The sequence below is a fragment of the Talpa europaea genome, assembly GCF_964194135.1.
Source record: "Talpa europaea genome assembly, chromosome: 10".
Lineage (NCBI taxonomy): Eukaryota > Metazoa > Chordata > Mammalia > Eulipotyphla > Talpidae > Talpa > Talpa europaea.
In genome coordinates, this window is record NC_140077.1 from 107,457,387 (window position 1) to 107,472,963 (window position 15,577).

General features: G+C 43.0%; 1 protein-coding gene across 2 annotated transcripts in view; it reads left to right on the forward strand.

Moving 5' to 3' along the window:
* Nucleotides 1-379: 379 nt before the first annotated feature.
* Nucleotides 380-15,577, forward strand: part of NR3C2 (nuclear receptor subfamily 3 group C member 2) — a gene marked incomplete at both ends in the record, with an annotated part of 287,239 nt that continues 272,041 nt past the window's right edge. For both annotated transcript variants that reach the window (XM_084246418.1, XM_084246419.1), the window contains one exon: nucleotides 380-2,127. In XM_084246418.1, coding sequence (XP_084102544.1) covers nucleotides 380-2,127 — 1,748 coding nt within the window. The remainder of the gene's footprint in view (nucleotides 2,128-15,577) is intronic.

The following is a 15,577-nucleotide window of genomic DNA, read 5'->3' on the forward strand; positions in this document are numbered from 1 at the left end:
CCTTGCGCAAGTCACCTACCTCTGTCTTAGTCCTCAGTTTCCTTCTCTGCCTCATCAGTCTCCAGGGTTGCTTTGAATACTAAATAAGTTCTCACATTTGTAAATGTTCTTTGCAAACTCTAAAACCTGTATTATAGCATATGTATATTGCTTTTATTTAGATGCAAAATAGTTTTATATGATCGCTTATATTCTTGTTATAGTCAAAGCTGTTATATCAGCACTTAAAAAGATAGAACTTTGAATATCACTGTCCGTGTTGCTTTTAACAAGGAGACCATGTAAATATGTCTAGCTCCGTAACTGCAATTTTAGAGGGTCCTTTGGAATAATGTTGCTACACATGACTAACTTTTTAATTTACATTTATTTGTTAGCTATGGAGACCAAAGGCTACCACAGTCTCCCGGAAGGTCTAGAGATGGACAGACGGTGGGGTCAAGTTTCTCAGACTGTGGAGCGCTCTTCGCTGGGGTCCACAGAGAGAACCGATGAGAACAACTACATGGAGATTGTCAACGTAAGCTGTGTTTCCGGTGCTATTCCAAACAACAGTACTCAAGGAAGCAGCAAAGAAAAACATGAACTACTCCCTTGCATTCAGCAAGACAGTCACCGTTCTGGGATTTTAACATCTGATATTAAAACCGAGCTGGAGTCTAAGGAACTTTCTGCGACTGTGGCTGAGTCCATGGGTTTGTACATGGATTCCGTGAGAGATGCTGACTTCGCCTACGATCAGCAGCACCAAGGAGGCACGAGTCCAGCGAAGTTGAGCCAAAACGTTGACCAGCTGGTGAAATTTTACAAAGAAAATGGCCATCGTCCTTCCACTCTCGGTGGTGTGAGCCGGCCCCTGCGATCCTTCATGTCTGACTCCGGGAGCTCTGTGAATGGGGGGGTCATGCGGGCCATCGTGAAGAGCCCCCTGGCTGGCCACGAGAAGAGCCCATCGGTGTGCAGCCCACTGAACTTGACCTCTTCGGGGTGCAGCCCCGCTGGCATCAACCCCGTGTCCTCCACCTCGGCCAGCTTTGGCAATTTCACAGTGCACAGCCCCATCACCCAGGGGACTCCTTTGACGTGCTCCCCTAACGTGGAAAACCGGGGCTCCAGGTCGCACAGCCCAGCACACGCCAGCAACGTGGGCTCCCCTCTCTCAAGTCCATTGAGTAGCATGAAGTCCCCCATCTCCAGCCCTCCGAGTCACTGCAGCGTAAAATCTCCGGTGTCCAGTCCCAACAATGTCCCTCTGCGATCTTCTGTGTCCAGCCCTGCTAATATCAGCAACTCAAGGTGCTCCGTGTCCAGCCCTTCCAACAACAGGTCCGCGCTCTCCAGCCCCACAGCCAGTACCGTGGGGTCCATGTGTAGCCCTCTCAACAATGCCTTCGGCTACGCCGCCTCGGGCACCCCTGCCGGGGCCGGCGCAGCCCGGGATGTGGTCCCCAGTCCAGACACACACGAGAAAGGTGCCCCCGAGGTCCCTTTCCCTAAGACCGAGGACGTGGAGAATGCCATCTCCAACGGCGGCTCGGGCCCGCTGAACATCGTCCAGTACATCAAGGCGGAGCCTGATGGAGCCTTCGGCAGCTCGTGTCTAGGAGGGAGCAGCAAGATCAGCTCGGAGTCCCCCTTCTCGGTACCAATAAAGCAAGAACCCACCAAGCACTCGTGTTCAGGCACCTCGTTTAAAGGGAATCCCCCAGTAAACCCGTTTCCATTCATGGATGGCTCGTATTTTTCCTTTATGGATGATAAAGACTATTATTCTCTATCAGGAATTTTAGGACCACCGGTGCCCGGCTTTGATGGGAGCTGTGAGGGCAGTGGGTTCCCAATGGGGATTAAGCAAGAACCGGATGATGGGAGCTATTACCCCGAGGCCAGTATCCCCTCCTCCGCCATCGTTGGGGTGAATTCCGGGGGACAGTCCTTTCACTACAGGATTGGTGCTCAAGGTACCATCTCTCTGTCACGATCGGCGAGAGACCAGTCGTTCCAACACCTGAGTTCCTTTGCACCTGTCAACACCTTGGTGGAATCCTGGAAACCACACGGTGACCTGTCAGCTCGGAGAAGCGACGGATATCCGGTTCTCGAATACATTCCAGAAAACGTGTCAAGGTAGGTTGACCTTTTCATCTCGTTTTCGGAAAGCGGGCTTTGATAAAATGTTGGAAATTGGCATTTTCTTTACAGTTGGAAATTTGAACACATTTCAGTTTACTGTTTTATTTTGAAGTTTGGTCAGGTCATGCCTTCCCCTGCATTTTTGTAACAGAAAGAGAAAAAACAAAGAGTTCTTAAAATTTCTTAGAAAACATTTGAATTGATTTTCAAGGAGAGTATGTGGGTGTTTCTCCCCCAAAGTGCCTGTTGCAGGTGTTTGGAAAAGTTTTCTGCTGCCTGTTACTATGTTGACTTTAGTGGACTCGTGCTGTTTTTTTTTTGTTTGTTTGTTTGTTTGTTTTTGGTTGTTGTTCATTAGCTGTATACTGACTAACTAAAATCACTCTAATTTAGTTTCTTTGCGGCCTGAGTTTCTTCTTGGCTTTCTTTAGTAATCACTTCATTGGGAAAAATGAGATGAACCCCAAATCTGTTACCCACAAGTTCCCCCACTCTCTTCATCCTTTTCTAGGTCAGTTAATTGTAAGTTGTGGTTTTCAACCCAAGTAACAACCCAAATAAATCATTTCCTTAAATGTTGAGGGTTTTTAAAGAGTCAGCGCATCTGAAATTACTAAGTGGGCAGTCCTGCTCTCTTATATTGGAAGTGAAACATGTCACTGCAGTTTTCAGGTGGTTTAGTTTAGACTTTTAAGGTCTGCAGAAGACATTCCTTACTGTAAAAGATCTCTTGGCTTTCCTTGTTGTAGATGGCACATTGTATATATTTAGAAAAAATAAGGAAGAGGTTTTAGATATGACTGTAAAGGGTGGTTCTAAGTTATATAATGAACACTTGCATTGGACTTTGCTTCAGTACTATTTTTATTACATGGTTGTAATAAATGATCTTTTATTGAACATATAAAGAATAGATTTCCTACATACAGTTCATCCTTTTGGCATCAGAAGTATGTGGCTATTTTTTCTTAAACACTTATTTTGTGGGAAATCGGTCCATCCTTTTGACAGGATGTAGGGTTTACTATCCTTTCTCCTATACCTTTCACCCTGGTTTTTGTTTTTTTTTTTTTTTTTTTTTTAACCCAGCAAAACTTTAATTCTGCTTTTTTCCCCCTTTCTTTGACTCACTCCTTGCTCTTCTTGCTTTTATGGAAGCAAACTTACCATACAGGATACATTCTTATAACTTTCAATAGCATAAACAATTCATTCCCATTCCAATACTACCTTAGACTCTCAATTCTGTACGGTAACACAGTCATGAGATAACATGGTCTTCATCGGCCCTAACTCAGTGTGTGTTCTGGGAATACTTTGTTTTACTTCCAGACAAGGAAGTTTGGAACATGATGTGGATACTTTTTGAGTGATGTTTTTGGTGAGTTAGTGTGAGGGAGTAGAGCCTGGTAGCTAAAACTATGGCTGGCCTGTCCAGCTCCCCCACTTGTTTTGTGTCCCTGTGCGTATCCCTTCTCATGTCTGAGCTTTAGTTTTCTCATCGGTAAAAAGGGGGTTAAATAGGTAGTTAAGACAGTGAAGTGACTTAAATTATGAGAAGCATTTTGAATAGCAGTGGCACGTAGTATACAGTATATACATTTTAGCTATTATGGCGAACATTGAGTCCCATTTCCATAATTGTTAGTTTCCCTTTCTTTGGTTTTCTATCACAAAATCCTTTAAAAAATATACATAAAGGAAATATTTGTTGATCAACCTATGATTAATTTCCATTGATTTTTTTATAATTAGGCACCATAGATTTGTGACTACATTTTTATTTATGCTCTTCTAATTTGAAGGCTGATGCTTTAGCTAGTGAAATTTCTAGTAGAAATACTAGATGTATAGTAGATGCAGTAATTTTCTCATATTTGTTTCTACTATTTAAATGGTAGTTTTCACACTCCATCTATGAAGCTCTTTACAGTCCAGTAACCCATCACCTTGAACATATAATCTCAGCGACTTTGACATTCCTTCCTTTGTAGGCCCTGGAGGTTTTGTCTGGTGTCCCTTCTTGAGATTTCCAAATTATGTATGTACTTGTTGATATACTTGTTGGGATTCATTCTGTCCACATACAAATGGTTACTGTTAATATCAGTTTTCCTAAAACTTTAACATCAAAGTTTTAATGTCATTTAAAGTCTCTTACAGATTACTAATTATTTACATTTTTCTTGGTGTGAATATTACCCAAATCTATTTGCTTTGGTCTTTCTCAGGATAAATTCTCAAGGATCGGAAGATACTTGGACCATTTTCTAGATTTCAGTCTGTATATTACTCAATGTAACTTCATCCATGGTTCATTGGTTCCCTGTCTTTGACCAATGGACAACCCTTTGACTATTTTACAGTTTATGTTAATGATGATCCAGCATTCCAGGGGAATGTTGACTAAATTAATGAGTTAAAGATTGGAAAGGATCAAGGCAGTACATAGCTGCTTGTAGGTTAAATAATATCTTTCATTTTTAGGTTGAACTTTAAGCTCTTTTCTTGTAGACCTCAAAGTATAGTTTGGGCTTCTTGAGATCCTTTCATAGAGGCTCATGGAGTAAAAAATCCTACTTTGGCTAAAGGTTCATTATTCAAAATTGAAGACAGACCCAAGGATTTAAATGTAATAGTGTAAGAAAAGTCCATTGATACAGTTCCAGATTCCACATGGCCGCTAACCTTTAAAAATCTACTCACTGTAGTTTCAAATGCAGTTTCAATGTAGCAGCAAAGAAATGTATCTACACTTCACTGGAAAGACCATTACAATGTTCCTTTTTCCAACAGTATAGCTGTTGAAGCAGATTTTCTTCATTACTTGAACCCAAACTTATCACCCTCTGAATGCAATAGTAGATATGAAAAGCCAGCTGTTTTCCATTAAGTGAGACAATAGCCTCGCAAACATGTAAAACAATGCCTCTCTTCTCACCAGAGTTTTTTTGTTTGGGGAAATAGTTTTTTTTTTTTTTTCCATAAACAAATGTTTATATAAACATGTAAGAATTTATTTTAAAATGATATAAAATAAATATTAGTTTTAATCTCTAATATGGTAAATGTCACTAGATATAATCCACAAAAACAAAAGCTCTTTGATATCCTTAATACATTGTGCTCGCTTCGGCAGCACATATACTAAAATTGGAACGATATCCTTAATACATTTTAAGAGTGGAGAAATGTCCTAAGATACCAAACCACTGGTCTTGTTTAGCCTGTACATTCCTTCCAGGTCATTGAAGAGAGAGGGTGTCTCTTTGTGTTACCCTTACTGCAAATTATGGTGAGGCAGTAGTGTCCCATTCAAATAAGAAAAATTATTCTCATCTGGATTAATTTTTCAGGCTGGTCGATATGAGGAATGGCTGTGAAGTATGTTGTCTTCATTTCAGTGGAGGGGTATTCAGCGAGTGTGGTGACCAAAGTCAGCTGTCTGTTAATGATTTCCAGTGACTGGGTTGTCTGAGCGCTAAATGGCAAAGTAAATTATGACAAAGCTGGATGTAAAGCTCAGGGTGGACGCCGGACCTGCTGCTGGTGTGTGGGTTGGAGTTTCGCTGCCTGCTGGTACACAAACAAACTTTGACCTGGAGTGAGTCATAACTTTTCCAAGCCTCAGTTTCTTCATTTTGAAGGGGGGAGTTGAACTGGATGGCCTCTGGGTCTGCCAGTGAAACTATTGAGGGGCCTTATTTTTTCCCACGAGTCATGGATATTAACACTTCAAAGAGTAGATCTTCACACCTTTGGGGGTAAGTTTTAGTGACAAGCCTAGCTTTGGAGCTACCAGGGTAATCTGTATAGAAAGAACTTATTACCATGTACCATTAAGCAAAAGTGAGTAGGAGTGACCTCTCGTTTTAAAGCAGAGATTTTTTTTTTAATCTGATGTTTTCCTCTGATAATATCTCACACTCACCAAGCATTTCTTGTTCTTTTAATTTACACTATTCTTTTGGATATGGTATTTTGCTGTTGACACAACATCAGATGTTTATAGCATAGTCACAGCCACTGGTGGCATGACTTTTGAATTTAAAGTTCACTGTTTTAAAAGGGATGTTCTGATAGTTTCCAAGACAAGTAATTAGGTATTTATCTTAACATGGTTTTCCATGAATGGAACCATTTAGTAAATAACTTATTTTTTTATTTTTCAATTCTCCCTGGAGCTTTTTGAAACTCACCTTCTATAATAAACCAAAAGCTTCAAAATTAAACATTTGTCAGAAAGTTTGTCCTGTCGCTTTGTAAACTTCCTAAGACCAACCGTGGACATGTAAATATCTCTATATAATGCAAAAATGGTGTGGTTGGGAGAGTGAGAAGGGGTGCTTAGTATGACACATTAACCCATTACAAAATTACTTAGAAAACATGGAACATTTTCTAATTTGTCTCATTTTCGTTTTGAAATTGCTGATGTACTTAGAATTTCTCCAGGTTAGCATTTTAATGATATTTTCAGTATGATGTTGAATTAAGACTCCTGATGTTTCATTCATTTATGGTATTTCTGGTGAAGGGGGTGATAATTTTGTTCAAAACAATTTCAGTGTTTTTTATGTGCAATTCACTGTACAGTGATTCTTTATGTAATTTTCTCTTAGTATCACATGTACCCTACATTTATATGTCAGTATGTCTACCTTATGTCATCCAAGTTAGTGGAATATTTAGAACTGTTTACACCATGCTTAAAAGTTGTGATCGAAGCCATGGTTTCTGTTCAGTAAACTCAAATTATTCAATTTAAGGCAGTTTTTATAATTCTCCATTATTCACCATAGGCAGTGGTTTGCTGAAACTGAGACCCAGAGAGTCGTCATTTATAGATTTCATGTCTTTTGCAATATTGAAATACTGGGTGTGTCTGACCTTTTCCATCCATGTAATTTCAGAGTAATAGCAGATGTTATATTGACCACCAGTAATTTAGGAGTAACACTTCACTTCCCCTAATGCTTTGATGTCATTCATTATTTTTCCAAAAAATAATACTGTGCCTTTAGTTTTATATTACTCATCCACTGATAAAATTTCAGCTCTACTGTTAAATGTGTTGCTTTCTTTCATTTACTAAAATCAGATTGAGAGAAAAATATTAGTTTCTTGATTTCATTGAAATATTTAAATTGTATGGTTTTGTATACTGCATTCTGAAATTTCATGAAATGTTCAGTTTTAAATAGCTAAGATGTTCCTATTAAATTTTAGAATTTCTATTTTTAAATTTTTCAGGTATAAACTTTGTTTTTAATTAAGAGTTTTATTTTTTCCAAACATAATAATGATAAAAATGTAATTATGTATAAACTTGTGTTACTTAGTTGATGCTGTGGAAACATCTGGGTTTATGATAGTCAGCAGTATGGCTCTAAGACCATACCACTTTTCTATGCAGAGAAGAGAAAGAAATTTTATTTTGTGTAAGAAATAGAAAATTCTAGTCTAAGAAAAGAAAGAACCAACAAAATGTAATTGAATACTTAAGATGTTAATACGCGAGGGAGAGAGTCTGAGATAATAACTGGCAATCTGAATTCATAACTGTGGCTATGACTTAATTTCATTAATGATGACTACTTCATTGGTATGTAACCTCACCTTATATACTAGGAATTATTGAGACAGACAAAAATTGCAACCTCAAACAGAATGAAATGAGACTAGGAATGGGCAAAGTTGACTTTGGGCATGCTGATAGAAAAAAGATTATCTTGGAAAAAATGTCTTAGAGAATGAGGTTGAGGGTATGTAGAACTGGTGTTTATATATAGCTTTGAAAAATTTGCAGGGGCTCTGGTGGACACGTCCCGGCGGAGGGAGTTTCCTGAGCAAAAACCCTGGAGACAGAAAATACCAAGTGTGGTCAAGCTGTGTGCCTGGCTGCAATTTAAGGAATCAGGGGCAGAGAGCCTGGAGAGGTTAGTTGGAGCTAGAAAGGAGTGAAACTAAGAAATTTGTACTTAATTTGGCAGGTAATGAGGAGCTGTGGAACTGTTGGAGTAGGGAAGTGGCATGAACTAAAGGACACTTTGGAAAAACCTTAATGAGGCAGTGGTTGGATGGTGGATTGGGCATAAAGAGCCTCGTTAGGAAGTTATTGCAACAGTGCAGGGGACTGGGGACTCGATTGTCTGCAGCAAGATTGTCGGGTAACGGTGAAAAAGGGACAGATGGGAAAAATTACCAAAGACGCCTTTGTAGGAGTTGATTTTGTATAAAAATTTTATTTTGAAATGATCATAAGCTAACAAAAAATTAGAAGTGCATTGCAAAGAACTCTACGCAAGGACAGCCTCTTACAAACCCATACCACCATCATCAAGAGATTGCCATTAAGTTGCTGACATCTACGCCTTGGACATCACGCTGGTTTTACCAGTTGGTACGATAATACTTCTTCTAGCAAAAGGAGCCCCTTCAGAATTGTGGATTCTGCTTCCTGGCCATGTTGTATACAGTCTCTCCCCAGTCTTTTCCAGAGTTTGAGTTTACAGTGATTTTGAAGAGTAAAGAGCAGTTATTTCCTAGCAGGTCCTTCTATTTGTGCTTCTTGTTTATTTCCTTGTGATTACATCCGGTGTCAATGCGATGCTCTCTCATCCCTGGCCCCTATAAGGTGCTGGCCAGTTCCCCTTTGCGCCGCTACAGGGCTGAATTCAGGTTCCCCACAGTAGCGTTCCTCTTCTCCCCCGTATTTTGGGGAGAGGTACTTTGACATTCTAAACAAGTCCCTTTCTTCATCAAACTTTGTTATGCCATGCCTTGATTTAACTTTCATTTTTGTCTTTTTCAAGTTGGTCCCATTGCCCTGTCATGCAGATGTCAGGCGTGCGCCATTCAGAATCACACGTGTGCACCCCGAGAAGCCTCCTGTGTTGACACCTGTGTGGCCTCTCCCTCCCCTGCCCCCAGACTACTGTTGATGTTCCTCTTGCTGGTGATGGAGCCAGTGGGAGCCCATTCAAGCTGGTTGCTGTCCTTGTACCACATTCCCATCCTCCTCTGAGCGCCTTTTCGCTTTAGGCCCATCTGTACTTCTCCTGCCCCAGGTCTGGACTTAGTTGTTCCTCCCAGGGCTGTCCCCCTGGCTGTTCTCCCCTCTGACTGGGGTCTTGCCCTATGCCATGGATCACAGAGCCTTAACCTCCCACTCCCGTGGGGACCCTCCTCACCCTGCTCGGCCGTTGACTCCTGCGCTGGGATGTCTTCACCCGCCTTGGGTCCTGGTTCCCTGCATTGGGCGTCACAGCCACCCTTGACCTCGATGCCCAGGAGGGCCACCCCTACCTCGAGTGCTGTGAATGTCTACTTTGCTCTGCTTGTGGAAGGGCTTGAGGACTCAGTTGTGAAGCAAGAGGAAGGAGAAGAGTTGATATTTGAGTACAAGTGAAAAGTATGTGTATAGTGGGGAAAAGTCCCGTGAAGAGCTTGGTGGTCCTGGCTGATCTTGGTGGTCCTGGCTGATGGTGAGCAGTCAGGAGGAAAGGAGCAGTCAGGAGCAGGCTGGGAGAGGAAGTGATGACTTGGCCTGGGCTACAGAACTCTTAAGTACCAGAACTGCCTCTGATGGGGGAGCTCTCCCTGCAGGAGGGCGTACAGGGGCCGAGGTGTGGGAGGTCTCCTCAGAAGTGGGGGAGGAGGTCAGTGTGGGTACTGCTGCTTCTGCTCAGGAAGAGAAGGCACAGTTGACTCAAGTGTAGTTTCCAGTGCATTCTGCTAGGGATTTGGAGGAAGAGAACCCCGATTAGGGGATGAGCAACATAGCTAATAAAGGAGACAGGGAGTTGTTTAGAGGCTCAAGATAGTGCCGAGTCATGGATGCCAGAGGGGAGAATCACGTAGTCTTCGAATTTCCAAATTAGAATCTCTAAGGCCACCAATAAATCCCGCCCTCTGTGGGCACAGACACCCAAGCCAAGGCCCAGGAGGTCACCTGCCTTTTCCAGTAGCTTACAAAGCGCTTGGTAACAGAGCTGAGGGGAGAGGCCCTCGCCCTTTTGTCTTTCTGGTTCAGTAGGAGGCAGTGGCTCCAAGCCCGAGGCTGGGGCTGGAAGACCAGGAATTAGACCCTAGAGCTGGTGACAGGTGTGCTGGCGATTCCTCCAGGTGGAGCCCGCAGAGTGGGGGGGCGGGGGGGGTGCGCTTAGACTGGTGAGGCCGAGGATGGGCCCGTGGAGAGGAGCAGGGGCAGGACTGGCCCAGTGGGTGCTCTTGGAGGCGCGCTCAGTGTGAAGAGGAGGCAGGAGAGGGGAGAGAGTAGTGCGAAGAGACCACAGGATCGGAGTGTGGATTTTGGGGACAGGCGAGCGTGAAGAGGGCAGGGAGCTGGGGCAAGACGGGGCTTCGGCGGCCAGGAGGGCAAGCAGTGACGGATGGGTGTGGGGCTGCAGAGGGGAGGGTGGGATTCGCCATGAGTCCTGGACCTGGCCTCGGGTGATGGGACAGGCCTGCATGAAGCCACGCGAGCCGCTGCTGGGCCCGGGGGTCTCCTCTCCAGGGTCCTGAGTCAGACCCCCACACACCTGAACGTCCCCAGCCGCAGGTCCTGGGCTAGCGAAGGCCTTGAGGGCAGTGAAGAAACACTGGCTGGAGGGAGAGCGGAAGGAAGCTGACTGCCCCCAAAACAATAGGCAGCCAGATGGGGCTCTTTGGAAACATCATTCAGATTATAAGGCTGACATGCAGCCCTCCGGTGGCTCCTTGTGGCAAGCAGCATACAGCCCAGTCATCCAGGGCCTGCTTAGCGCCAGGTGTGGGGCCTCTGCCGACCTGATTTCGTGTTTCCTCCTTACCAGGTTCCCCACCGACCCTTGCTGTGGCTTAGGCCAACCCTGCCCCTCCTCGGGGGCCTCTGCTTACTCTTCCCTCAGCCTGAGGGCTCTGCCCCTGATTTTAGTTTCCTGCCTGTTTCTTGTCACTTCAGAATCAGTTCAGTGTCACCTGGTGGCCAGAACTTCCCTGACCATGTTCTCTAAGGCAGTGCCCCCTGCCACCACCCGGCTCCTCCTCACAGCTCCCCCTCTCTTGTTTCCTTCACAGCCCGCACCTGTCAGAAATCAACTTCGCTTTCTTCACTTCTAATTAGACAGAAACTTTCTAGGATCAGAGACCTGTGACCTGTCTCCCTGCACAAGGGCCGTCCCTCAGCCAGAGCCAGGGGCCGACGGGCTGCTCAGCGAACCCTGGCTGAGTGGACGAGTAAAAGGGATGGTTGGTTGTGGGGGCTATGATGAGGGCAGGTGTGGATCTGGGGTGACTAGATTAAGTGTGGTGACTGTATGAGGTTAATAAAATTACTGTTCAAGTGAAGGTTTAGCAAAAAAAAATTGTTGTGACCTCTATCAGCTTATTTTTAGGATTTTCATGAAATAATCAGTCAACAGATGCTCTTCTTGCTTTTGCTAATGCGAGCATAATAGAGTAGTGGGTACTGGTGTGTTCCAAGCTACATGGTGACAAATTCTTAGTCTTTATTATGAGGTCATTTGTGTATTTATAATTTACAAACAGTAAGATACTCTTTCTTGTGCAGTTCTATGAAGTTTGCCAAGTACATAGTCATGTAACCGCCGCTTATTAAAGACACAGAACAGCTCCATCAGCTCCCCGTTTACCCTGTGTTACCCCTTCATCACTCAGCCTTCCCTGCACTCACAAACCCCACCCACCGTAAGGTCCCCATTCCTGTGGTTTTGTTGTTTCTAAATTGTCTTACAAGTGGAACTGCTCTTTATGTAGCCTTTACATTCTGCCCTCTTTTCTTTAATTTAGCATAATAAACGTTTGAGATTCATCCATGTTGTGCATGTATCACTAAGTACTTTTTAGTGCTGTGTAGTATTCACTTGTGGCTATTACTGTTTCTTAATTGATTCACCTGTTGTTGGAGATTTGAGTTGTCTCCACTCTGGGCTCTTCCAAATCAAGTTGCCATAAATCTTCACATACCAATCTCGTAAGGACATATGCTGTTATTTTTTTCTTCAATAAATACCCACAAGTGGGATGGCTAGATCATAGGATAGAGGCAGGGTTCGTTTTTAAGAAACTATCAAACTGTTGTTGCGAAGACTGCACCATTTTAAGTTCCCACTAGGCTGTATGTGTGTTTCAGTTCTATTCCATGGTGGTCAGTGCTTGAGAGAGTAAGTCTAATCTTTTTGACTGTAGGTAACATGATAGGAGTGCAGTGATACCACATTGTGCTCTAAGCTGGCATTTCTCTCATGCCTAAATGCCACAAAACATCCTTTCATTGCTTACTTGCCAACTATATATCTTCATTTCGTGTCTGTTAACACTTTGGTTTATCCTTATTGGGTTGTTTTCTTTTTAGCATTCTGTTGTCAGTATATTTCTATATTAGATTTTTAATAGAGGACCTAGAAATAAGAGAGAAACAGCTACTCAAATTTTACATTGGCAGAGAGAAACCTAGTAACCAATTTTCAAATTATTTGGTATCTACTGTGTTGTGAATGTGGATAAACAAGCCAAAGGAATAGGAAAGAAACCAAGTATCCCCACTGTATCCCCCACCTGCCTGGAGAGATGTAGCAAATCCTTGTTGACAGCTTTTGCTGCTGCTGTTCCCCTAACTTGTGTTTGATTAGATGATGCAGATAAGAGCTCTTAGATTAGCTAGAGCAGGGTTCTGTATGGGCTGAAAGTCAAGGAAAGTTCTCCTAGGAGGCGAGATCTGAGCTGCTGTTTGAGGGTTGCTGCTGTTCCGTGAGGAGTAGAGGGGGCAGAGGAGTGATTGTTAGCATAGGTCCGGCATCGAGCCCGCTCGGAGGGGTGTTGCTCGTTGGGGAGACTAGAGCATGGAGTCTGTGATGCTGACGAGGTGGCTGGGACCCTGCACCTAGCACTGGGGAGGACACAGACGGGCAGAAGGTCAGCCTGGTTAGGATGGTAGGAGTCCGTGCCCAAAAAAAAACAAGCACTTGAGAGTTGGCCACAGTGGAAATCCAGGCTGAGGGTTACAGCCTAGTGGAATGGCGGACGAGGGAAGGATAAGGCCAATTTAAAGGGAGAAATAATTGAGTATCATAGAAGTCTGTTCATGTCCCCCATACTACTAAGTCACGGTGCGTGTTGACAGGCCCACAGAAAGATCGCCAAGGAGTGCAGGGGAGAACAGCTGAGTTTTACAGTGATAAAGAGAGATTTCAATATAATTATGACTCTAAGAGTAAAAGAGCTCATTAGTTTTATTTGGATGAAGGTAAAACCCAACCATTTCAACATCAACATAGAATACTTTTCATTGAACTGCAGGGAAAAAAATAAAAACCCAGGGAAATGGAGACAGGAAGAGATACTCCTGGTTTGCCCAAATGGGGAAGCAAACTGGTGAAAGATGATGGAAACGAACCAGAAAATAGTGACCTAAGGAATTCTGATGGCATCACAGGACAGAAAGGAACAGGCTCTGAGGCTGAGGAAGGCCGCCTGTTGCGTAACAGACAAAGAACCGGTGCTCTTTCCGAATGTGGAAAATTGCCCCTTTTCTCCCAGCACAGGGTAGCGTTTGTATTTACTTCAAAAATATTTTTGAGATAAGTTTTGAGAAGAGGCTCTGAGTGCCGTGTTTGGAAGTGTAGAGATGTAATGAGAGAAGATATTCATTTAATTTACTCCAGTTTGGATAGTCTATTTTTGAAATGGAAATTATGTTCAGAGTCTTTTGCTCTTGGAAACTTTAAGGTATGACGGGAGAATTTGTGGTCCTACAAGACAAAGTGTTTTTTTCTCCATTTTGAGACCCAGTTGAGGTGAGTGTACATGTGACACATGCCTTTGAAATTTCTGCAAGTGTTTTGAGCTTTCTATATGTGGTAGAAATAGGATAATTTTGTTGACATATACCCTGTATTTTGGACTTGGTTGCTATGATTTAGGTGAAAACAGCACTTTTTTTTCCCTCCTCCTAAGTGCTATTTTTTTAGCGAACTGAAGAAATTGACAGATGCCCAGAGCAGGGGAGGGAGGAGTTATAAACACAGCAACCTTTCATCATGAAAATCTAAACCTGGTACCTCTTGCATTTATGACTTCTGAAACATTGAACTCCATGGGTGGCTCCGAGATGCCCATCAGCAGGTACCCCCTATTTTTTGAGCTGATGTTCATTTAAAAAGCCAAAGATTTTTCCTAAGAGTATAATTGTGTGAGCTGTGCCTTTTTTTAGAGGGTGAATTTGTTGCCAATATTTGAGAATGGAAGAAGTAAAGAATAGAACTCTAACTGTGAACACGGCCTAGTCTCTCTGATTTCATAACACTGATGAAATCTGCTGTTTAAAAGATTTAATCCTTGCCAGTTCTCCTGTAGCAAAAGTAATCAAATCTAGTAGTAGGAAGGTTTTGTGGAAAGTAAACATAAAACAAGTTTAAATAAATCAGAGTTTTATTTAATGGGGAAAATGATTAAATTTCCATGATTGGGTCATCGTCCACAGTCAGTCTCTTCCAGACAGGACTCTGATGAAGAGCAGGCGGGCCCCTCGTCAAGGCTGTCAGTCAACAAAAAGGTTTCAAGAAGTTCATCACGCGGCCCTCAGATCTGTTGTGATGTTTTTGATGTTTCAGTTACCTGGCTTTAGAAGAGGGTGCCCTGCCCTGGACCTTCACCCAAGAGAGAAAAAAGAGAGTATTATAAGACAGAGAACAGAGATTTTTAAAAGAAGAATATGCTGCTACCTATAAATAACTAAATCAAATACCAGTTGTATTTACTAAACTCCCTGGAATCTGTAACAAAGGACAAGGCACATGAAAAGTACTTCATCCAAAAACGTACCGGGATGTTTGCACAACAGTGTGAATGGATTTATTGCCACAGGCTGCCCGCTCGCAAGTGGTCAAGATGGTTAATTTTGTGATAGGTATATTTTATCACAATAAAAATAGCATGTAAGCATAAAAATGGGGAAGGAGAATGATGCCTTGCATGGATGGAATTTGTCACACAGTAAAAGATACCAGGATGTAGCGAGAGTCTGGAATGTGAGCCCCTTGGGCAGAGACTAAGAAGGAGTCACGTCACGCCCGACTCCTCTGCACTCATTAAGTCCAGCGTAGCAGCACACGTGCTCTGTTCAGTGCTGATTTTCAGGCAACAGGCTCTTACTGAGCACTTGATTCTGCAAAGCATAGTCCTGCTTGTGTAGTCAGAGCAAGAATGAAAAAAATCCTCCTGCTTTAGGAGCAGCCAATCTCGATAGATCCAACAGTCCTTTGCAAAGCAGAGGGTAGCAAATAATTTTCTGGAGCTACTTTGAGATGATGGAGAGAGAAGACTTAGAAATTATTTACTTTATTCATATAATTACAGGATGGTCATAAGTGAATTTAATGTGATTGGGGAAACTCTTGGTTTGTGGACAGTATAGGAAACCATCTCATACTCGCTTAAGCAG